Source organism: Odontomachus brunneus, unplaced genomic scaffold (assembly GCF_010583005.1).
Source record: "Odontomachus brunneus isolate Ranch 3 - 2012 unplaced genomic scaffold, Obru_v1 Obru_scaffold_177, whole genome shotgun sequence".
In the NCBI taxonomy this organism is placed as follows: Eukaryota; Metazoa; Arthropoda; class Insecta; order Hymenoptera; family Formicidae; genus Odontomachus; species Odontomachus brunneus.
In genome coordinates, this window is record NW_022639627.1 from 193,184 (window position 1) to 218,204 (window position 25,021).

A 25,021-nucleotide genomic window follows, 5' to 3' on the forward strand; every position below is an offset into this window, starting at 1 on the left:
TATATATATATATATATATTTACAATAATTATATATATATATATATATATATATATATATATATATATGTATAATTTTTTACAGGATCTCATTCTCCTTCTATATGTATATGTACACATATACACACACACATTCATACATGTATACATACACGTATATATTTATCACACGGGGCGTGGTATGAACGCACATCCGCGAGGCTACAGAGATTGATCTTTCCGAAATTACACCGGTTCTTCAGTTCTCGCTGTATTTACGCTTAACGCTCAGTATATTCGTTGCTCGCGCTCACAAGTTTCAATTGTTCGAACCACGCGGTTGCAGTTAAGTTTAGCATGCTTTTCTTTCGCGTGCGAGACGCGCGGGTAATGCGTGTTCTGCTGTGCGAACGGGACGTCTTGAGAATGGCGTGGCCGCGGGACTACATTCCAGGAAGCGTTTCTTCTCCCAATTTCTCGATGAACGCTACATTGCGCTGCGCACATTTAATTTTGCGGATCACACATCTATCATGCCATCATCTCGTTTCGTTCCGTTCTTCCCCTTCCCGCCCTCTTTGCTGCCTCACTTCCCCACCGTCTCTTACCTACCCCACAAGTGTAAATTCGAAACGTCGACGTTCAACGATGATGTCTGTACATGGTAATTGTTGCTGTAGATTCTCTCGAGAAGTATATACCTGGTATATGCTCGTATATTGATTATTTACACGATTTATTATTTACGATTACTTTACATTATATTATTATTAATAACAATATACACCGCAGATATGTTGTTGTAATATTTACTATGTAGCACATTAATGGCGTTTAATAGAATATTTATTGAAATTATTTACCATAAAACAAATTGTGTGTGTGTGCGTTTTCTGTTACGAATCGCGTTGCACATCGACGACGACGTAGAGATAAAACTGTGCAGACTACAAAAAGTCTGGTTAATCTGGTTAAATTATTACGGAGATAAGCGATTAAATTATTATGGACATAAGAACGGTATCAGAAAGATCTGTCTCAAGCACTGTTCGCGAATGCATATCGGTTTCACTCAGAGCACCATATTGTCTTTGCTGGTCAAACTGTTTAAAAGTATGCGCTCCGTAGTAAGTGGTCCATCTACGAAAATCACGAATGATGAGTGAATACATATTACAACAATACATGTTATGAGAATTTACGCGGTCGCCTAATTCTACGATCTGGAATAATTTTCTTTTTTACTGAAACTATTAATTGCTCGCACGCTTATTGGAGGACTTGGAACGGCGAAGGAGCGTATTACGAATAATATCAGTAATTAAGATTGAAATGTGGGGAGAAAGAGATGAAAAATCGGAATCTAAATAAAGCACAAACGGATAATTGCTAAATGTAGTCAAAACCGCATAAAGCCTATCCAGTAAACATTAACAATAACATTACATCAATGTTATAATTTCTTCTTGTAACTGCTGTGTGCAACAACCCAGATAACATGCATGTTGCAAAAGATGTCGAAAAGATATCTTTTAGACATGCATGTTATCTGAGAAGTGTTACATTGCATTTACATTGCTGAGTGGGAAATTATAACATTGATACAATGTTATTGATACAATGTTACCGTTACTGTAAGTATTTAATTTTCTTTTACTGCAACAAATGTAAAAGCCAATTTGGATCGACAAAAAGACGCAATTCATTTATTGAATGCATGTACTTGTGTTTCTATGTGTTGAACTCACCCATTATATACCAATCATCCGTATTTCCACTGTCCGCTCTAGCGGAATTCAATGCATGGCGAATTGCTATCGGTATTGCAACACTCAGGCAAAGTGGCGGCTCACCGGTAGCTGTGAGGAAATTAGTGCATTTTAACGATGTCATTAACCAATAGATCCTTCAGTCTTTTCAAATCTGACTCGTATCTCATTGTAGACACATTTTTTTTATAATTTTATATCCTAATTTTTGAAAAATATTTGAAAATCACAGATAACCACTTCGTAGCTGGCGAATTTTTCTTGGTTTTATTTAATATATTTTAATTATTAATTATCGAAACACGTATTTAATTATTATTAAATTAGAAATTAGAACATTTTTTCTCAGATTATGTACAGTATTATAGAGAAAAATTTTAATAAATTCGTATGGTCAGAACTTACCCTTTGAGCGAAGGACGCCAATCTTGTTGGGAAGCTTCTTGCGGAAATTTATGCGGAAGTCGATGGGAATGTCCTTCGCTCCTGGTGGTTTATAGTTCTGTGGGGACAATAAATTACTCATCGTATAACGAAGAGCGATTGTATCTATCTAACGATTAGACGAACGACGGAAGGTTCGCGTGTTCATCATATTACGACTCCTAGTCTTACTGGATTGATAACATCAGAAGCGAAAAAATGTCACAAATTCTTGGGTGTCATTTTCAAATAAAAAGATTTGTGTAAAGGGTATTTGAGATCGCTTGAAAATACTTGGGAAATACTCCGAAAATGATTCTACTCTTGACAGTCAATATATAGTCTTAAAATTAACGTGACATTTAACTTTTCTCTTTAATTTACCATTCCTGAAGATTTTACTACGCTAATGTTAAAGCTATTTATTGATTATCAAGGATAGATTTCGGAATATTTTACAAGTATGCTTAAGCGATGTGTTCTTTCATATAAGTATTTTTTCACTTGAAGATAATACGTAAGAATTTCTGACATGCATTTTTGACTTTTGATATTATCAATTCAAGATTCCGCAGGAGCCTTAAGAGGCGATGCTGAAGCTGAAAACTTTATATTTTTTTGCAAAATTTACGTCGTATTGATTGTACAGGATTACAAATGCTTTTACGTAATGAAAGTATATGCAAAAATAAATAGGAGCTCAATATGTGACAAAAACGAAAAAAAACTTTTAATGTAAAATTTCAAGCTGTTAGCGTAATATTTGTGTAATTCAAAAATTCAGCTTGTATATACCAAAAATGTGGATACTCCAAACAGAAAAATTTGAAGAACATTGCTTCGCATCTGAATTCAGAAGTTTAAGAATATCGGAGAAGTTAGTAAAAAGATTTCTACATATGTGTGTGTATGTCCGTGGTTAGATTTTTCGTTGAATATAATTGAAAACAAAGCAACATATAATTTACATTACATTTACATAAGTTCTGTATATACAAGAAATTTGAAAAGATAGCATGATTGTGTTAGCGACGATTGCGTTATTGATCGCAATTCATCATTCATTTCAGCATCCCCTTAACGTTGATATAGTGAAACTTTATTAAAACCCACATACCCAAGTTCTGTTAGTTGTTAATTCTCCTGTTTTAGGATCGTAGATCAAGTCCTCAGAAGTCCAGTATCCTAATCCCATCATGAAAGCTCCCTCCATTTGACCGACGTCGATCTCCGGATTCAAGCTAATACCAGCGTCCTCCGTTAGATCCACCCTTTTGACAATGTGTTGCCCGGTCAACAGGTCAACCTCGACTTCAGCGATAGCAACACCACGAACTGCATAGCTTTGCAACTCTTTCGCGGGTACTACCCTGTCAAAACGGGCGAGAACAAGGTAAGTGAGTAACAAGTAGTGAATACAGCTTTTGAAAATTTGCGAACTTCTACAGTAAGTTTTCCTATGAGCAACTGCAGTGTTACGAAGAGCTTGTTTTCATGGGAAGAAGCCCATTTTTACGTAATGAAAGTATATGCAAAAATAAATAGGAGCATTGCTCAATATGTGACAAAAACGAAAAAAAACTTTTAATGTAAAATTTCAAGCTGTTAGCGTAATATTTGTGTAATATTTTTTATGAAACGTATTATAAAATTTTTTTGCAAACCAAAAGTAATGTCTGAAATATGATAAATGCATAAATAATACAAATTTTTTTTACAAAAACTCCTGACAGTCCCAGAAATTGAAGCGAATTAAAAAACTGTCATGTGAGTAAAATCGTATTTATATTAAAGCTTTATATCCTTTAAAGTAAATTAGTACTGGACTGCTAAATTCCTAGTTTAAGAATACAATGAGTGTAAAATTATTAGTATTTTTACAAAGGAGATTGCCTTGAAGATGGCTTTATTTGTAGAAAATGAGCTCTATTTAATAATTTATTAACAGTGAACATAATAAGTTATATATTTCTCAAAATTATGTTAATAAATTGTTAAAACTTATTTTTTACAAATAAGGTTTTTTTTCAAAACTCTCTGGTGTATAAATATTTTTTGCACTCACTGTATCTCATTAGTCTTCTAACAAGCTAGTATCTGTTCTAACATGTTTTAATACTTTTAATATACGCAATATAATCCAAATTACTGATAAATTCCATAAAAAGAACAGGAATGTTTAGTTATGTGCTTTGAATATCCCTTTCGAATAATTGATACGATAAAGATATCGCGACTTCATAAATTTTTGGAACATTAAGAAAGAGGGCCTAATTATTATGTTTTATTATTAGCCTCGAGGTGGTGATTAGCTTCTAACTAAAAACTGCCTATGTAAAAAGTACGGGAAGAACCGTCGTAGTATACCGAATTTAAATCATCGCGACTAACGATGTCGTTTTTTTTCTTCAGAATTGAATATCAAGAGTATCTTTATAATTTATTTATAGCTGAATGCCAAAAGAATCAATATAAATATTTAGTCTAATTTTCGTTAGACCGACACGATAGACTATCGCGCACTCTTCTATTAATCTAATCTAATGAATTAGTGATGTATTATACGTTGATATTTACATATTGCGCGCGCATAAATCGACATCCTTCGTATGCGCTGCAAGAACGAGTTCTTGCCAGCTTGGATTTTGCATGTCTTTTTTAATCGGCTCGAGTCTTTCCAGAAGCTGTTTGCAGCAATTTATCGCGGCCTGAAATCAACGTGTCCATTATCAGTCGTAAATTCGAAATTATATACGCGCCATGCTATCCCTCGTAGCACTGGGAATTAAACAATTCGAAGCCTTACCACCGCTGAACTCTCACTGGTGATACTACCTCCGGTAACTGTGTTGTTAGGTGTTATTATGGTATTGCTGGGCTTGACGTTGACCAGGCTTAGGTCGATTCCTAGCGTGTAAGCTACCACTTGAGCGACCTACGAAACAAAGGAGAAAGAAAGAAAAGGAAATATATAAAGAGATGTTAAAAATATAGTGGAATATATAATGAGACATTATATAGAGATATTACATATAGATATTAACCCTTTGGGGACGGAGCCGCTCGACGGGCTATAAGGAAGATAAGACTTCATCGCTAATGGCCCCTAATGTCTTTGAATGAAAACGTGACTCTTTTACTATACCTATGCGTATCTTATCGCTCAGAACGACAGACGTCGCGAGCCTTGCAGCTACGAACTAATTTGGGCGGCTATATGCCGACACGCGTCCGGAACGGTAAAACGGCTTGGGCGGCTATATGCCGACACTCGTCCCCAAAGGGTTAATAAAAATAAGTAAGATATTAATGAAATACTAGAGATATTAGATAAATATAGTGGATTATATAATCTTTTCGCGATGAGCTGAATCACGATTACAAATATAATGTCGCTTATATTATATAATTCAAATAAAAAAAACTCAAATCTAACTGCAAATTCAGTCCTGAGTATCTTGCATGGGACAATTTTCGTCAAGAAACGACTATTAATACAAGCCTAAGATATTATTTTAATCACCTCATGATTCGAGTGCACCCATCATTTTTAGCAGGATTGTGCTGTACGAATACACTCGATTACACTCAGTCCGAATTTCAATGCGAATCAATCATCGTCTTATTGATTCATATTGATTTAAATTGAAATTTAAACTAAAGTTATATCGTTTTGTATCTATCATTTTAAACAGCGAGGTGATTAAAATAATATCTTAGACTTGCATTAATAGTCGTTTTTTGACGAAAATTGTTCCATGTAAGATACTCAGGTCTGAATTTGGAGTTAGATTTAAGTTTCTTTTTTTATTTGAATTGTATAATATAGGCGACATTGTATTTGTAATCGCGATTCAGCTTGAAAAATTCATATCTAACTTTAAATTTAAATCCGAATATCTCACGCGAGAGATTTTAAATAACAACTATTAATACGGCCTTAGAGATATCTAAGAGACGTTTAAAACAAGTAAGATATTTTTTCGACGTCTTTCAGAGGTTTATGCTGTTTGCTATTATTCTCGCAGTTTTACTCGCGAAGTTGTACCTTGGTATTTATGCCTTGACCGCATTCGATACCACCGTGTGTGACACAGACCGTGCCGTCATGTGCGCAAATCGACACCATAGCGTTGAATTGTCCATAATAGAAGAGAGGATATTTCATCACCGTCCAAGCGATTCCCCTCTTTTTCCAGCGGTTTTCATTGTTGAACATTTCGACGGCTTGCTTCCTCATCTCGTAATCGGCAGATTTGCGAAGGTCGTTTATCATCGGTTCTAATAACTCCTTTTCGTCGCTTGTCATATTTGACAGTCTGACCTGTATCGGATCCTTCTTCGTTACTCGCGCGATATGCTCCATTATATGCTCGATCATAGCTATTGCTTCCATGGATCCTGGCGCCCGACAATACGTGTTCGACGGCAGATCGGTTCGCGCCTCAAATCCTTTGCAGGTCCAATAGTCGGGTGTGTAGCAGCTGTCGACAATGCATGCGTTAATATACGTATTAATGCAATATTTTATTAACCCCTTACGTTGGGATAACGTAACGTCTGCCAGACTTTGTACTTTCACGATGTACACATTCACTTATTAATCATCAACCCGACTTATACTGCAATTCTAGACAAAATCGTAAAACTCGTAATGGACTTTTTACAATAAGCCGTTAGTCGTAACACATTAGGCATAAGAAAATCCACCAATCAGAATTCTTCATTTTTATTCTGAAGGACTGCAATTGATGGATTTTCTTATGCGTTATGTGTTACGACTAATGGCTTATTGTAGAATATGCTTAACTTGTTCTCGTAAGACTCGTAAGAACTTATGAGTAGATTTGCAATTCTATGCTGATCGTATCTCATATAATAACTCGTAAATATCTACGATTTTTGGGGTTTTTTTTCGTAAGCTACGATTTTACGATTTATTCGTATATTTGCTTAGAATTGCAGCATTAATCTTATTTCGTAATAACTGAATCTTAAAAAGAAACAATTCTACGAAATCATGTAAAATAGGTGTGTATGATCTCGACGCGCGCACGCAACATTGACATTATTATCCTCTTCCGAAAAAGTAATTAATCGCAGCCATCAACTTGCGTGGCTCTTATTAGACATTTATTTCTTAATGATTAAAGTGGGCATGAAGCGAGTTGCAATATATATCTTTTTGAATCTGGACTTAAATATTGCTCGAATATCACCGAGTATCTTGAGATTATTTTGGCTATACTCTGGAAATCCTGGACACATGCAGAATGAGTCTGAGACGTTTTGTGCTGTCTGACTCTGGATTAGCTGTGTAATGAGTAATTTTAGATTTGTTTTCGATTTTGGATTTTTCAAGTATGATAAAATGACTACACTTTAATGTCGTCATAATTTTACGAAAGTTTGCAGAAGATCAAAACGGCGTGCACGTTGTTTCATAAAATTATACCGACCTAAGCATACGATCGTTTTGTTTTACTTGAATAATCCGAAATTACTAATTATACAACTCAATAGATGCACAAGTCCTACGAATCTGTCAAATGCTGACGCTGCAACGGAGTTACCGGTTGCACATTGCCCGGTCATAACGCAAGGGGTTGACATGTATTCAACGCGCTTTGTGCTCTCGACATTTACTTTTCTAAATGGTGCACCACGAGCCAGCCGAGAGGCTCGTTGAAGGTGTAGCCGGTGTTTGACCAGGTTGCGCAATTGAGATACTGTATAACTCCATTATCGTCCACGCCGATCTCATACTCTTGACGCGAGGCCATTCTCTTGCCCATCGAATTCATGTTGCTCTCGATCGACATCACGAATCGCGCCGGACGATTCAGCTTATGACACACCAGCGCGCAAGCACACGAGACTTGCAGGTTGCGCGAAATCTTCGCTCCGTATCCACCGCCGATTCGCTTCACTATGACGTTGATGCTGTCGAAATGAAGGTTTACGTGAACAAGAATTAACGTCTGTAATCAGGTCAAAGTCGAATGACCTGATTTTTGCCAAACATTTGTCCGATTTGCCCGTCTAATATGCGTCAATGATAAATTTTCGAGGGCACGTATCTTTAATACGAAAATAACTATAAGTTTGTGAATTCTCCTCTGACAAGAGATCGTGAATGATTTTCCAACCACTCATGTTTAATTAATCACACTACGATCATGAGGAATGTCACGAAGGTCTCTTTAAAGCAGTCGATAAAGAATTAATGAATCACCTATTATTGTTGACATTGAGGCATTGTGCGATAGATATTTGAGTCATGTCTAATGCCTGTGTTGTCGCATAAACATCCATACTATCCTCTTGAGGAATGCAAACGCAGGACTGGGTTTCCATGGTATAGTGGTACTGACCGCCGCATTGGAAGGTACTTTTTAACACGTGCTTAGTATTTTTCCCTACAAAGTATAAATGCAGTGCCTTCATATATTTGTCCGTGTGTTCTCTTCTCACAATTAAATAATTTCCAAAAATCATCATCCCAAAAATTGGAACATTTTACAATTTTTTAGAAAGAGACTGAGCAAGGTCTCTCATTATACATTTGTTGTTGAATCTTGATCTACTAAAACTTGATCTATCAGTTTTAATTTAAGGGCCGGTTTTTCAATAGCAGTCTAAACTTGGATTCAAGTTTAAATTTTATTCTAATAATGCATTTGTTTTATTTAAACAGAGTTTACGCTGAAATCTAAGTTTAAACTATCATTAAAAAACCGGCCTTTAAAGTTGCTTCTGTGGTTGCGCAAAAACAATCTGCTAAGTCGATATTTCTTCAGTTTCTTCTTTTCCTACACATTTAAAGAAATTTGTTTTTGAAGAAATATCTTTTCTTTTTAAAATAGCAACTTTAAAAAGGCAAGGGCGAGAAAGAATACTTAAATTTATTTTGGACACAAATGTCTACCTTTTTCTTTCGCATCCCTACTGCCGGTCTGCAAGAGTCTCTTTTCGTCCTTCGCGCTGATAACGTCTTCGATCGATATTATGGGCTTCTTCTTTGAGGTCTCGCCGTATTTTACCTCCACCAATTTCGCAGCCTCGTTCGCCAAATCGTGCGTGTGCGCAACGATCACACCGACCGGCTGACCCGCGTACATTATTTCCTTTTCGGCGAACAACAGTTCGTCCTGTGTCATCATGAACATTTGACTGGCGGCCGCTACGCACAAGTTCTTGCCGGTCACGTCTTTGGCGGTGTAAAACGCTATCACGCCATTCATCTTCAACGCCTTGCTCGCGTCTATATTCTCAATCTTCCCGGTGCCGACATTCGTAAGAACGAAGGCGCAAAATACCTCACCAGGAAACGGCGGCAGGTCGTTTGCGTATTGAGCCTCACCCGACGTCTGGTAGATCGCCTCCAGCTTTGTCGTAGGCTTGCTCACCGGCCAGGTAGTCTTGTCGGTGTCGTATTCTTGTACGCCTATCATGATAGTGTGTTAGAAAGTGCTTCTGAGTCCTCAGAGCTCAAAATGTCGCGTGAATGATATACGCCTAACTTTTTAACTCTTTATTGGCACTCTTATTTCTTGCTGCTTAATTCGGCACACAGGGTCTGTGAGATCAGTAGTTTTTCTGACATGTCTTTAGTTAATGTAAAATCAAATTAAATATGCTATTAAATTAAATATGTTTAAATTAAATATCCTTATTCAGTACACGATTTTGAATGTACACAAAGTAAATTTGAAAAATTCATCATTATATTTAAAATAGATAATTTAAAGTATAAGAAAAGATAGTGTATTGATTATATACCTTCAGAAAGAAAGTAGACAAATTTCGTATCCTTTAAGAAAAAGGCTTAACTGTGCTATAATGTGCAATTATTCAAGACTCGACAACTATGGGATCTTAATTTTTCGCTTGGGTCAATTTGACTCATGAGTGTCAAACTAATGAAGCAATTTTAATAACTTTAATGAAATCTCGAGAACATGATTCGATAGTTTCGAGCGAGGAAGAGCTACACGCTACCGAAAAGCGAAAGTAGTCACCTCTGGTGACCTCTTGAGTGACTTCAACGTACCTGAGGATATACCTCGATCCAAGAGACTGCCGCCGCTGCGGAACTTGGTGTTTACGTTCTGCGGCTTGATGCTCAGCACGAATTTGTAGAACAGTCCTAGAGATAGGGTTTTGCGAAATTCCGGCGAATAATCCGGCAGCACATGATCCGGTTTCAACTCATTGTGTAAGGTCTCCAAAGCGGTCTTCAGCACATGCTTGTCGAAAAGCGACTTGCCCACCAGTAGCTGCTCAGTAGCTTTCGCGTGCAGGAATTGCTTGTTGATGCCGCCGAAAATGATGTTGGGCTTCTCCAAGACTTTGCCGCCACCGTCGAGCTTGAAGAGGAAACCGGCGTTCACGAGAGCGTGCGCGTTCTGCGCCCTGGGCATGATCTTGTAGGAACTGTACTCGTAATCGTCGGACCGACTCGGCAGCACCACGCTGTAGATGATCTTGTGCTTCATGTCGGTATGGAGGAAGTCCATCAGCACCATGCTCTGCTTATAACCGGGCCTTTCGAGGATGTGTATCTGGGCACCGGCCGCCTCCAGTATGAGAAACAGATCGGACGGGAAATCGTTGTGCGCGTGCTTGATCATCAGGTTACCGGCGATCGAGCCTATGTTGCGCACCGGCACGCTGGCGATCAGATCGATATGATGGGCCAAGTGCCGTAAATACTTGAATCCGACCTCGCTGGAGTACTTTTGGAACGTTTCCATCGCTACGGTCAGCGACACGTTGCCGCCTAGGGTCAGGTAGTCGTTGCTCTTCTCGATGCGACGTAGGTCTGGTATGTCGTTTACGTCTATATAGATTTCGTACTTTGGCGCACGGTAAACACCTGCGGGGTCATAGATTCGCATCATAGTTTTGTATCAATAGTCGTCACTTGGAACTTGTGCCACGTGAGATATTCAGATCTGAACTTAGAATTGAGCTTTTTTATTTTGGATCGTATAATGTACACAACCCTATTGGTTTATCGCGAGTTTGTTAATCTCACGCTAAAAAAAAACGCGAGAATATACAAGATAAAAATCGTGTGAAAATATCGAGTGCTTACTCGAGTGTCAAAGATATCTCGGATTCTACTTTGAACGCTACAACTTTTCGATTCTTTTTCGTTTCATGAAGCAGACAATGACTCGCGTAAATGCAGACTTTTCAGTAGTTTAGTTGTTTTGAGAGAAAACGGCCGAGAGTAGTATATCGTCGGTCTAATTAGGAAACCTCATAACTTCATTTTTGGACAAAATTGAGATACTTGCTAAGACAAATCGAATGTTATAAGTATTTCAGTTTTGTCCAAAATAGAGTTTAGGAGGTTTTCTAATTAGGCGATATACCGCATATCTCGTGCGAACAGAAAAAACGTTCTCGCAATTACCGTGAGCGGTGTTGCCGCCGTGCAACATGTATGTGGCGTTCGACTTAACCTGAAATATCCCGAACAGTTCCTCTATTGTGTAAACTTTGAAAAACTCCGCATCTTCGAACTTGATGTCCACTATTTTATCGGCTTCGAGCTTTTTATCATCGCATTTACGGGTGCACGGCAAACCATCCTTCGGACAAGTCTTGATTTGGTACAGATCCTACGTAAAAGTTAATAAGAATATTTAAATTAACATGACAGTAATAACGTGATAGTAGAAGAATATTGTAAGCAAAGCTTCTTAATAACGCAAAATAAGACTTTAGTGAATTAAAATGGTAAAACCATGATAAAAATCTCGCAAGTAATGACACTTTTGTACACCTCGATATCGCGGATATCTTTCTTCAGTGACTCCGGTGCATCGCTGGCGAATCCCTTAAACGCTTCCAAAATCGGTCGATAACCGGTGCACCGACATATATTACTGCCGAACGAGTTCTCAACTTGCAGCATAGTCAGTTTCTTGTCTTTCAAGAGGCTGAAAGAATGCGACGAGAAAAGACTTGTAATGCAAATTTTATGCGAGAACGTATGTTTTAAAAATCACAATTGCAACGAAAACCGAGTTTTGACACATTAATTTACAATAAATCGTAAATCTTGTTTTTTATTTTATTTTATTGAAGGAACTTCGCAATTTACATCTTGTGTCGGTAAAACTCCTGTTTAAGGAACTCATCTCCGATGGCTTTGCCTGTTAGATATATTATCAAAGATCGTCCTCCTGATATTCGACAGGCTTTAGCCGTCGCTCATTATTTATTAAAAAATTGTTAACAAACGAATTTTATAAATTGGACATAATTTTTGTACATAATATGAATGTGCACGATTTTGAAATATGGTGAATAGTATAGCGGAGGAGGGGTAGAGCCTCCCCGAAAAAACTAACCTAACCTAATTCACCCTTTACATTTTTGTATCTTTTCTCAGTATTTTTATATTTTTGTATTGTTTCTCATTGAGAAACTATTTAGAAAAATGTAAACGATGGACTAGGTTGAATTATTTTTTTGAGGTGGGGAAGGGGGAGGGATTCCATCACTCCCTCGCGCATATATGTATACTGTTTACAATATTTCAATATAAATTATGTACAAAAATTACACTCAATTTATAAAACTCTTTAATGACTTATTAATAAGTTTTTAACAAACAACGAGCGACGACTAAAAACTATTGAAAAGTACTTAGAGAAGTGACCTTCGTAATATATGTCAAAGCTATAGGAACTGCATAATCCCCTAAACAAGAGTTTTATCTTTGCGTCGGTTTTTACTAGTTCTTCTTCGTTTACGATTGATTGCACATCTGAGAGCTTTGTAATTTATTTACACATACGATTTCTGCCGACCAAAGTATGTCATATCGTATTTCAGATACTGGGAATTTTCTATAACATCGAGTATGTCGAGAATATTTGAACGCTATTGCATTTAACAGGATATTTCTACATATTCTGCCACTCAATCAATTTCACTCGATTCTTTTGTAAGCGTGGATACCTGTAAAGATTCATCACCATGCCGGGGGAACAAAACCCACACTGCGTGCCATTCTTCCCAGCGAGCGTTGCTTGCATTGTGTGATAACCTTCTTTCTTACTTCCCAAGCCTTCAATCGTGTAAATGTTCCATCTATTCGAATATTCATCATAGAGACAGGTGAAAAGGAATAAAAGCGGGACATTAAAACTAACGCAACATCGATCGGAGATTTCAGATTGTGTTGTCACATATAGAAATATCGCTTACTCTCGCGATCATGTTTAAATGTTAATCTCAGGGGAACTGAAGATATCCTATTTTAAAATTTACGTATCTTGAGATAGGTAACAGAACAAAAAGATTATTCCCACAAACTTTACACTTGCTTCTGAAAGGAAGTTGATAGGCACAAACGAGGAGAAAATAAATAAGAGACTGTACGCATCTGCGGACTATTTCATCTTAGCAAATATAAACAAGTAAATTTCTTAATCAAACAAGTAAATCCATGAATCTTTTAAGCTCCCACTAATTTCGACTTAATCTTTAATTTAAACTTTAATTTTATTTTAATTTAAACTTTAATTTTACTTTAATTTAAACTTTAATTTAATCTTTAATTTAAACTTTAATTTTAACTTTAATTTCACAATATAAATTAATTTCGTAATAGAAGTTGCCGTTGACTCGAATTGAGAACGGTTGCTATATACGAACCCGTCGCAGATCAGAACTGGTATGAGACAGGAATTCACGGACATTGTCTGACCCTTGATTTCCGCGGCCACGATACAGGCACCGCAGCCACCCTCGTGACACATCGCTTTTGTGCCGCGCAGTTTCGCATACTCGCGAATGTAGACGTTGAGGGATGTGTTGACCGGTATGTTTCCGGATACTGAAAGCGATTTTGGGATTATACGATGTAATATCGGTGCAAAGGTTGTCACAGGTAATGTCGTAATCATGATGGATGAAAATGTTTCACACAGATTTACATAATCTTATGCTATTTCTTTTTTTCTTCAATTTTTTTGTCTCTATCAGGAGAGAACGGAGCAACACGTGAGTCTCGAGGCCGACCGGTGTATTTTTCTTTCGATTCAAACGGAGTACAATAAAAGATATTGGTTAAGTTAGTTTTGCCAAAATGCAAATAAATGTGTTTTGGTCGAAGAAAATAGGACTTCTGATCCTTATGATCCGATTTTGATTTATAATAACTGGAAATCCTGTTCCCTCCCAACAAAAGCGCGTTTAAGTGTATCATGATCATGTCAGTTCGACCAATCTTTTTCCTCCACCGTGCTCAAAAGATTAATTTACCGCAGTGACATGCAACTTCGTATTATTAGCACTTATATTATTAGCGGGATATTGTAACACTGAAGTAGCGTTAGTTAGTGTTTACTGTGAATTGATCACTTGAGGTTCTGTTGCATAAGAAAACCGTCTTCATCTTTGCCCCGCACGCTCTATGTACACAAGGTCAGAGGTAACCATTTATAAATTACACTCCAGGGGGAGTACATACCCTCGTACAGCACTCCGTTGATTGTAAATGTGACGTATCCTTTGCCATCCCTGAAACAGAATGCAAGCTGGATGAAACGATCGATGAAACGAGTTTACGTCGGAAGTTAGAATGCCAGTTGTGAATGAGATTTTGCAATATTCCATGTAATCCCACACGTCGTTAAACACGATAAACGCGATAAAATTATCTACGTCGCGTGGAAGCGGAATCGATTACTAATTAAACATCCTTCGCGTTACTCTCGACTGCTATATTCAAGAGAAAATGAATACACATTAGCTCCTTCAGGCGCCAAGTTTATTGCGCAATTGAAACTCGTCAGTCTGGAACTCGTTGTTATTATCATCGACATCGCGAACGTGAAAATCCTACCTACCGTTCTTTAATCAGCGTGTATATTTATAATATTTACATTAATACATTCGTTGTGTCATATATGTGTGACACAACGATTTCTTGTTAAAGACTAGCATCATGTGACAGCAAATGACAGCAAACATTTTTTCTATGTCCCCTCCTCTTCCCTACATTGTCAAATTAAATTTATTTTATTGCATAGTATCGTAAAAAAGAAAAAAAGACACAGTGGTCTGTGGGGAGAATCCTCTAAACGAAACGTGGTAGCTAATAAATTGAATCGTGACACTCGCAAATTTAACGTGAAATTTTGTCTCGGATTTTTACTAACGTCCTTTCTATTGGGTTATAGACAATGTGTATGTAATTTGATTGATTCATGCTAGAAATTGTTGGTCAATGACGCAAACTTACATTGTCGCCGTTAATTATATCGCTTGTCAACCTTGTCCTTGTACTGATATCGTCCATCCACTAGTACACGCCTTATAAGGTATAATGCCTTTTGAAAATAACATATGGAAACGTGATAATTTTCTCACATATTATCATTTTTTGTTGCATTCATGGAGAATGACCATGAGATTGTGGCGATGACCATGAGATTGCACATATGCATAACGATCAACAATAATCTCCCAATTACCAACAATAAACGATGTGTAAAACAACAATCGAGCTGACTATTTGATAATTTCTCAATGTATACAAAAATAAAAATACGCAAGCAATCTAATGATGATCAAATTAAAATCTACACAGCTTTGTCGAACATGCAAATAAACGTAATGTTTAATCTCGTTTACAGGTAAGACAGACAGATCTCGTGATTAGTAAATATCCGGACAGCATAATGTCCGAAACTGGGATATAAGACGTTTTTAAGTCGTCTTTAAGACGACTTATGTGCTAGTTTTGGACATGTGTGTTATTTGGGTATCATTTAGTACGAATTGCAATTGTGTGGAGGATTAGACCTGACCAGCGCGAAAAGTACGAAAGATTAATTTTTTAAGATGACGGACGTCACGGGAAAAGGAGGAAGAAAGAAGCAGGATTTATTATTAATAAAAAAATATTAAATATTCATTAATTAAAGCAGGTGAAATTAATTAAAGTAGATAGTATCAATTAAAAATTAAATATTTATAAACAAAATGTTTTCTCTTTCTCCGCGGATTTTCACGTGGCTTTTTTTATTCTCTTCTAGAACGTTTTAAATAGAATATCTGAGACTTCGGAAGAATAAGAATTCTTTCACTTATCAGCTAGAGCTAAAAATATATTTGATTTAAAACGACATTTGACTATAGGATAACCGTTGCACTCCAGAACAATGTTTCCTGTGATTATTACATTATAAATATTAACTAAAATTTAAATACTTTAAATATATGTAAATGTATGTGTAAATATGTATGTATCTAAATGCACTTAATATAAAAGAATAATGACGAATAAAAATGAATATTTATGGAAAGATAATATAAAATAATAAAAATTAGTATTAATATATTGGGAAATAATAATTAGTAATTAATAATAATTAGTAATTGTCTCTCATAATTAATAATAATTAGTAATTGTCACTCATAAATACGAGTTATTTTATATAATAGCAGTTGCTTATTTTTTAACGATAACATGTTTTACTTTACCTTGCGTGGAAATACTATATATGATTTCCACATACAATCGAGCCAAATACTAATGACAAACTCTCAACCATTTAGAAACATTTAGAGACGAAAATTTTTGAAATCGAATTTCAAATCGACATAATATCGAAGTTACCTCACGACATTACCTCGTTTTTTAATGAATTTATTATTTTCGCTGATAATAATAACAAATCTATAAATAACCCGATATTAGCTCTGCCAGATAGCGATATTCTAATCATTGTTCTCCAAATAATCAATATGAAAAACTATTTCCCCCGACGTGTCCATTTTTCTTAAGTTTATCGTTAAAGAGCAATTGCAATATTTTTGTTGTGTAAAAAATAAACGGTAGGTCGGTCCATTTTAGCTGAACTGGGTTGCGCTTTTTATTTTTAAAATAAAATAAATAAACAATCCAGCGTTTTTTTAAAGAGCAAATGGAACAAAGTTCTAGTACGGCATTAGTCAACTGAAAAGAACAGGCCTTGTACCATTTGTCTGTGACATACCTCAACTTTGACGACGCGATACATATTAAACATTTTAACGTTAATTTGCAACCTATACATTACTATTGTATACATTGTATTTGTATAGCACTATTATATAGTACTCGTTACCAATATAGACATAATTTTACATTAGAACATAAATTCATTTGCAAACTATTTGCAAATCAACATTTCCACGTCGTGATATTATCCCATGGTTATCGCAATAACATCGTATAAACGAGCTATTCGACGAGCGCGTCCAATTAACATGTACATATTATATGTACAATATAATTCACATGTTTGCATTTTGAGAATTCCTGCGTCTTCTTTTCTTTTATGTTAGGTGCATTTACACATACATTTACATATATTTGAAATACTTAAATTTTAGTTAATATTTATAATGTAATAATCACATGAAACATTGTTCTGAAGTGCAACGGTTATCCTATAGTCAAATGTCGTTTTAAATCAAATGTTTTTTTAGCTCTAGCTGATAAGTGAAAGAATTCTTATTCTTCCGAAGTCTCAGATATTCTATTTAAAACGTTCTAGAAGAGAATAAAAAAAGCCACGTGAAAATCCGCGGAGAAAGAGAAAACATTTTGTTTATAAATATTTAATTTTTAATTGATACTATCTACTTTAATTAATTCCACTTGCTTTAATTAATGAATATTTAATATTTTTTTATTAATAATAAATCCTGCTTCTTTCTTCCTCCTTTCCCCCATGACTTCCGTCATTTTAAAAAGTCAGTTACAACCCGTAGTAACTTGTTACCGTGGAATATAGTATGATTGAAAGTGCTTATATCCTTGGTAGGTAATTTTATATTTAATTTTTTTACCAGTCATAGATTCATTATTAATAAATTTTATGCAATTTAAAAATCCCGAGGGGCCATAATCGAAATATACATGTGGTTTCGTACTATAACTATTATAAAACCTATTATGAAACTAGAGTATTCTTAATATAAGCAAAAGGCAATTTTAAATATATAATTTAAAAGAACACAAAGAAAAAATATTTAAAAATATTTAAAAACTCTTAATTCATGAAATAATGGATTTCGTAAAAATCTAATTCTTTTTCATTGCTCATTTTATCTAAATTATTTCTTAAGTAAACTCAAGCGTTATTTCTCAAGGCACGCAAAAAAAAAGTTTCTTCTATCTATTTAATTTCGTTAAATAAATTCTCCCGAATGTACGTTTTTTCTGCTTCACTCTGGCTTTTTAAACGAGTCCGTTTAAAGCTTGCTAAAGATGTGGTATTAAAGAAAAAAAAAAACACTTAAAGACGCAAAAAACTGTACAAACAGGTAGGATCACTCGCATTTTCTCAGAATATTTACGTCACGTATGCTTCGTATTGTTGCTTGATTTGATTTTCAGATTGGTGTCGCGTCCTTCGTGACTTTCTATTTCTAACGTTTCGCGAATATTTCAGTTTACATCCTCAGAAAAAAAAGAGAGGAGCTCTTGAAATCCTTTTAGATGTTTGTAAAAGTTACACTTCACTCCTTCAGAAATAGGAACATCTGAAACAGTTTCGATGTTCGCGAAACATCAAAAACAATTCACGAAGGATGTGACATCGATCCAGGAGCCAAATCGAGCATTCACCACGCTGCGGAAGTCCCAAATACCATTGCTTACTGTTGACAGGTGTAGAGAATAAACCCTTACTTGCAACTACAGTACAGCAAACGAATCGATTTGCACTCGATGCCTTCCACACTCTACTATCAGAACAATCGCGACTCGTTATTTCTTACCGATGTGATGTGATTCGTTTTTGCGCAAATACTGACGATGGATGTTTCAGCGGAACGTACAACAGCGACAATGTAGCGGGTACTCGTCGAGTCATGTATCGTGAGTTGGCAACTGAATTATCTAATACCATTTTTCATTTATTGTCCACTACTATTAGATAATAAGTCCGTCTTTCCGACAGTTGTTTCTTCTTTTAATGAAATTAGAATTCGCGACGTAAACAATAATGTATAAGCTACGAAATTCGCGAGAACGAAAATACTTTAGGGGAGATAACATTTTCCTTTGCTTCCCCGCAAAAATCCGGGCAAATCCGCACTCCACTTGTCCCTTTGTGAAAATTTGACGATGAATGTAGGCTCTGAAGATCAAATGTTTTTTGGCCCGGGTTTATATAGATCTAACAATTTCTTTTTGAAGTGCCGCGTTTGATTTTTTTGATAATAGCTATTAAAGGAATTGTTTGATACGCATAGAAAAAGTATTAAAGATATCAAAAGTATTTCTTTGCAATGAGTATATATACTAACATATTTACTTATACTAATATAAAATATCTTTTAAATAAAAAAAGTACATTTTCTTAAAACTTTAGGTTTTTATTAAAATAATTAGTTTATTCTATTTAAATAAAAGAATTTAGACTGAAGTATTAATATTATTAGTAATCATAGAATAAATGTTCCTTTTATTTTTTAAATATTTTTCTCAATAAATCGATTAATGATCATAGAATGTATATAGATAAATATTGTTTTGAGGAAGAAAGAAAAGTTTTCAGAAAATAATAAATAGGAAACATTTTCATTACGTTTTACACGAAAAACACGCTACAATGCAGTAGGTTTTCGCAAGTGCGCACGATTTTTCCAATAGAATTCAACGGCGGAATTTCATAGCGTAACGAGTCTAATTGACGGACTTATGTAAGAGTAGATGTGACGTCGCACTAGACATGCGCTGGATAGAATTTATCGTGAAATCATTCATCTTGCGTGCAATGCGACCTTGTTCACAATAACAAAGTCATCGTCATCTCTACAAATGGCAGCTTTGCTAATGATCGCTTTGCTATCAGCGAATCGGCAAAACGCGAAGTTTCGTTTTACGCAGTACGCTATTAAAGTATCCGGTGTCGGGTGTCCGCACATACGTTCAGAAAGACGTTATTACATTCGCGGAAGGAGTTATTATGCGATGACTTACAAGAGTTGAAATGCTCATAACATGCATATCCACGCTTTACATCTAATCGAGATATATTTATGTGCTCTCGCAGCGTAAATGCGTGGACAATGCGATGTTGAAAGCTTCGAAAGCGTTACTTTGAGGAATGAATACGCAGAATAAATGAATATGCATGTTTTACAAAATTTTCGAATAGTTTAGCCGTCGGAGAATTAATTATTCTAATTGGCTTACAATCGCTAAGCTCTTATCTTTTATCTTATCTCTTATCTCTTATCTCTACTTTTTGGAATTGTGAAAAGCGAGCAAGAAATTCTTCTTTGGAACTAACTATTTCCTACGCGCGCGCTAGGACGAGAGAATTAACCCATTACAGCCCATGGGCTGCAGAGTTATGGTTAAACTAACTATTGGGATTAGTGCATTTGGTCAAAATATGATTATCTATGACAAAAAATCAATTTTTCAATTATTTAAACAATAACTTGTTTAAACAATTTATTGTAAAATAATTTTTTTAAAAACTAATTTAAATTAATTTAAATATTTTTTTAAAAACTAATAGCATCATCCGCGCGCGCGCGCGCGATTCTACGGAAAGAATGACGAAAGAAAAGAATGTTTTAAAGAATTTTTATACAATCTATTTGTTGCAAAATTTAACGGCAGTGCACAATTGTACTCTTAGTTTTTTCTTAAAAAAATCTATTTTGCAATAAATTGTTTAACAAATTATTGTTTAAACAATTTAAAAATTGATTTTTTGTCATAGATAATCATATTTTGACCAGATGCACTGATCCCAGTTTAATCATAACTCTGCTGGCCTGCCTATGGGCTGTAATGGGTTAAGTTTAAAATAATTTATTCTAATAAAAATAATAGTATTATAAAATATATATTAAAATTTTTCTTAGAGAGAATTATTTTATATTTCATGTTTTTGAGACGTTGCGATTTATATCGCTGCATTAAAAATATAGGCAGCGATTGAGAGAAGTTGCGAAAGCAGTTTCTGGTTTTGCAAGGATAGGTTATTTTTGCTTAGAAGACTTCATCACATTGCACAATTTATGTGCGATGAATTTCAATCCGTTCATTTTTCACAGCGCATGCAAAAAAAAGACTATTATAAACGATTGTCGGCTTGACAAGCACATAATGAGATATTCAGAATGTTCCCGACCGTTTGCCGTCTGCCGTTATATACTTATACATTTGGTAAAAAAGAATCCTCTATCATTTTACATCACATAGATTTTTAGATATTAATTATAACTTTTATTATTGGATACTCTGTCATAATAAAAATATGAAAAAATAGATACAAATAACATGTTTATATTTCTTTTTGATACATAAAAAAATATTTTACATATTTAAATACATTTATTACCTTATTGCACTTCAGAATATAAAAGTTATTGTTTCATTGGAAACTTAAAAAGCGAAACAAGGAAATTGGATGTAACAAATTACTTATGTGATAAATTTTCTGCTATTCGCAAGGATAAGAAAAAACGCCAAAAATAAGAGGACAAAAAAAATAATATTTCAATACCATGAGAAATATTTATAGAAGGCATTTATTTATAATGCACAACTAGTTTTATGTTTTTAATAACATTATATTATTTTCTTCTGGTTTTTTTTATATATTTTATGATATTATTCAGTACTTTATGACAAATTGTCAAATATAATTAATATGTTATTTGTTTTCTAATGATTTTTGTGTAATAATATAATAAATGTCATATATCAACTAAATTTTAGTTATTATTTTACGATATAGCATCTATCTACAAGAGAAATCTATTTCCCTTTCTATCTACTTATGGATATTACTCATATATCAACTAGATATCAATATGATATCAATGAAATATCATATGGATTTATCCTTGATGTAACATCGATACAGTGTTGATGAAATATCAATATTCTATTGAAGATTAATAAAGAATCTAGTTGTTATCAAATCTAGTCGTTATCAAATCGAGTGATCCGAAAAATCATCGATATCAATTCGATCATCGACTTGTGAACCGGGGCGTGATTATTTATAAAATGACAAAGAGCTTTTTGCTCAATTTGACTTAATATACAAGCACACAACAGCATACATCGCCATATCGCCATATCGCGCGTGATCATTCACTAATCTTTTTTAGTTAATATCTCAAGATTTATTGCGAATATATCGCGAAACGGTATCAGACTTTTATGTTCATATCAATTCATTCTGTCCTCACAAAAATTACGGAAAAGAGTCTGGGACACTCTGTGTACGTATGCTTTTATTCTTTGTATACTTCGAAACGACGTTAACTACTATCAATTATCGTACTATTTACTTCGTATGTTTTTATATAGACCGATATTGCATCAGTATTTTTTTGTACTTGTATAATCGGTAACGAATACATTGCGATGTGTATTAAAATCCGATGAATTGCAGAACAACGTACATAGTTTGAAAAATAATAGAAGACTTTTTCGTTTAGATTGATGTGTTCTGCCTGCATCGCGGCTTCGTTGTCAGTTACCGAACATTCTGTAGATATACGTGCAAAACGCGATCGTTAAATGTTTGGCGGTAGATATTGGAATTAATTGGTATTAGATATATATTAGATATATAGAGAGAAAATAAATATCGGATATATATTTATATATATATCAGATTTGATGCTATAAATGTGGGGAAATTAACAAACACACAGCGTTAATTCTTATCAATGTAAATTATATAATAGTGTATATAATAAGCATTAATGTTAGCGTCAGTACTTAAAAAAAATAAACGTTTTTTCCATTTATTTTTCAATAATAAGTAATAACCCATAAACATAAATAAATTGCGTCGTTTCCATCGATATCTTAATTGCATGCGTTGTTAAGATAATTTTGCGTTTTGTTTATAAGGACGTCAATTATCGGTCGTTTATGGATCATTTGAGATAAAATGTACAACGCACGATAAATGCGAAAATGTAGTAAGTGTGAGACCAGTATGAGATCGTATAATATTTATTATTATTAGAATTTCGCAATGTCGGACTTTACGAGAGAGACACAGCTGACGTAATTTTTTACCTATTCTATCAATATGAATTTCATCTCATAAGCAATTCATAAGCGTGTGGACATGCAATGCATATGCGTGTGTTCTTCCAGGTCTCTCTCGCGTATGAGCGATTCTGACGAAAGAAAAGAAAACCAAAAGAAGAAAAAATCGAGACGAATCGAACGAGAGATTGAAAATATCTCGGCCTATTTTCGAATCAACCGAACCGTATTATCGAAGACTAAACTGAAACTGCACAACGATGAAGAAGGAAGAATAATTTTGTCACGCTGATATGCAGAAATAAATATGTTCTGCGCGAATCCAAAAATCCATGTCGAACGAGCACGAGCGTTAGTTTTCGCAAAAATCGAATCTCGTATAATCGTCGCGATTACAATGCTCTCGCCGTGTCACCTCTCCTGATCTGATGCACATACATGATTTTCGCAAGTGCAATGTAAAGGCTTGATCGAGGATTAAACGATGAGATGCGAACGTAGCGCGTTAAACGATGAGCAAATCAAGTGTAGGCAGCAATCTCTGCTCTCTTTGTCGCCCAGCACAACGCCTATTGTCCTACATACCCTAAAGTACTGACGGTAGTGCCCATAATCGATCCAGCGGTTCAGCGAGCTTCAGCAATGACGATTAATCTTTTATCACTTTACACTTCTTCTTTTCTCTTCTCACAAAGAGCCAACGTTCAACCAATAAAGTACGTACAAAGAAAGGGAGAAAGAGAAAGGGGAAGAGAAAGAGAGTGGGAAAGACACAGTTTGAAGTCACGTATGCGAATTTTATCTCTGTAACGGAACATGTAACGCGGCAGCATGCACTTTTGGACTTGCCGTTTCTACCACGATTGCCTTTCCGACCACTACGTACGAGTATATCCCCGAGCCTTGCAATCGACGGTCCCCTACTACTTTAGCGTTGCTAAAACTGCGTACTAGCGAAGCGAAGCGAATCGGAGCATGTAATCGCGAAACACTTCTATCCGATCGCTCTAACTATTTGCTCGATCTCCAACTAGACTTATGCAATTCAAGTTTTATTTGTGAATTTAACACGAGCATCAGATCATAGTCGATTATTTATGATTTCGTATATTAACTTAATTATGATGAATTCGATTAACACGATAAATATCTTAACGAAGATAAATTACGGTTAACGCTCGCAACATCACTTTACCGGTCATGTGATCGGACAATTTGTCTCGTAGGTATTCATTCGACGACAACGCTGCAAAACCGTAGGTTTATTTTATTGTTTGGATTCTCCGTTTTTGCCTCTTCTCTCCTCGCACACGGGTATATATACATGCACACACATTTATTCATAATTCGTTTGAAGTTGGCACGAAATTTAATGTCAAAATGAAGCCGCGAGGATATATTGAAAGATTTGACCGATTATCTTGTCGAGTGACCTGTTTTATATGTGTTATTCCAATGAACATCTCTCGTTGCGATTTACTATCAAGCAACCTCAGTTGTCAAATAAGCCATAAACCATAAGCCATAAGTCTATAATCCTGTCAAATTATAGCGGTGTATTGGAAGTTAGGAAATTCACACACCACAGGATTTAGATAACAGTCCCTCCCAATTTAAGATATATCCACGTGAATCTCAATTGTCACAACTCATCAAACGGCTACGAAAGCTTTCTTGCGTCCTATAGTTTTCGGTATTTGTACATTCTTGCGGTATTACCGATAATAAAAGGGTTTTCGGGAATTTCCAGCAAATATTAAACGTGAAAACTGTAATGACTCTTCGCTTAA

General features: G+C 35.2%; 1 protein-coding gene across 5 annotated transcripts; it reads right to left on the reverse strand.

Annotated features, from left to right (window-relative positions):
• Positions 1-695: 695 nt before the first annotated feature.
• On the reverse strand, positions 696-24,132 carry LOC116851556 (indole-3-acetaldehyde oxidase-like). 5 transcript variants are annotated; one of them, XM_032831101.1, is made up of 18 exons: positions 23,817-24,132; positions 15,441-15,528; positions 14,667-14,716; positions 13,850-14,030; positions 13,151-13,282; positions 11,967-12,123; positions 11,595-11,802; positions 10,224-11,048; positions 9,099-9,617; positions 8,406-8,589; positions 7,817-8,113; positions 6,219-6,654; positions 4,977-5,105; positions 4,748-4,878; positions 3,288-3,540; positions 2,153-2,249; positions 1,727-1,837; positions 1,051-1,118 (listed from the first exon to the last, which is right to left on the reverse strand). In XM_032831101.1, coding segments are annotated over exons 2-18 (3,780 nt in total). In that variant the 5' UTR covers positions 15,443-15,528; positions 23,817-24,132. The 5 variants fall into 5 exon arrangements, with proteins under 5 accessions (XP_032686989.1, XP_032686992.1, XP_032686991.1 ...); XM_032831100.1 differs by lacking the exon at positions 23,817-24,132 and adding an exon at positions 18,882-19,026; XM_032831102.1 differs by lacking the exon at positions 23,817-24,132 and adding an exon at positions 18,852-18,991.
• Positions 24,133-25,021: the final 889 nt, after the last annotated feature.

What these genes read in the sequence shown, in the direction of transcription:
- LOC116851556 (XM_032831098.1), bottom strand. Translation starts at nt 23,842, where the DNA reads ATGGGCACTACCGTCAGTACTTTAGG. An exon ending in CAACGGAGTGCTGTACGAGG is followed by an intron (nt 14,031 to 14,666) that starts GTATGTACTCCC and finishes AATCGCTTTCAG; the next exon opens with TATCCGGAAACATACCGGTC. An exon ending in GTCAAGGCATAAATACCAAG is followed by an intron (nt 5,106 to 6,218) that starts GTACAACTTCGC and finishes TTTGTTTCGTAG; the next exon opens with GTCGCTCAAGTGGTAGCTTA.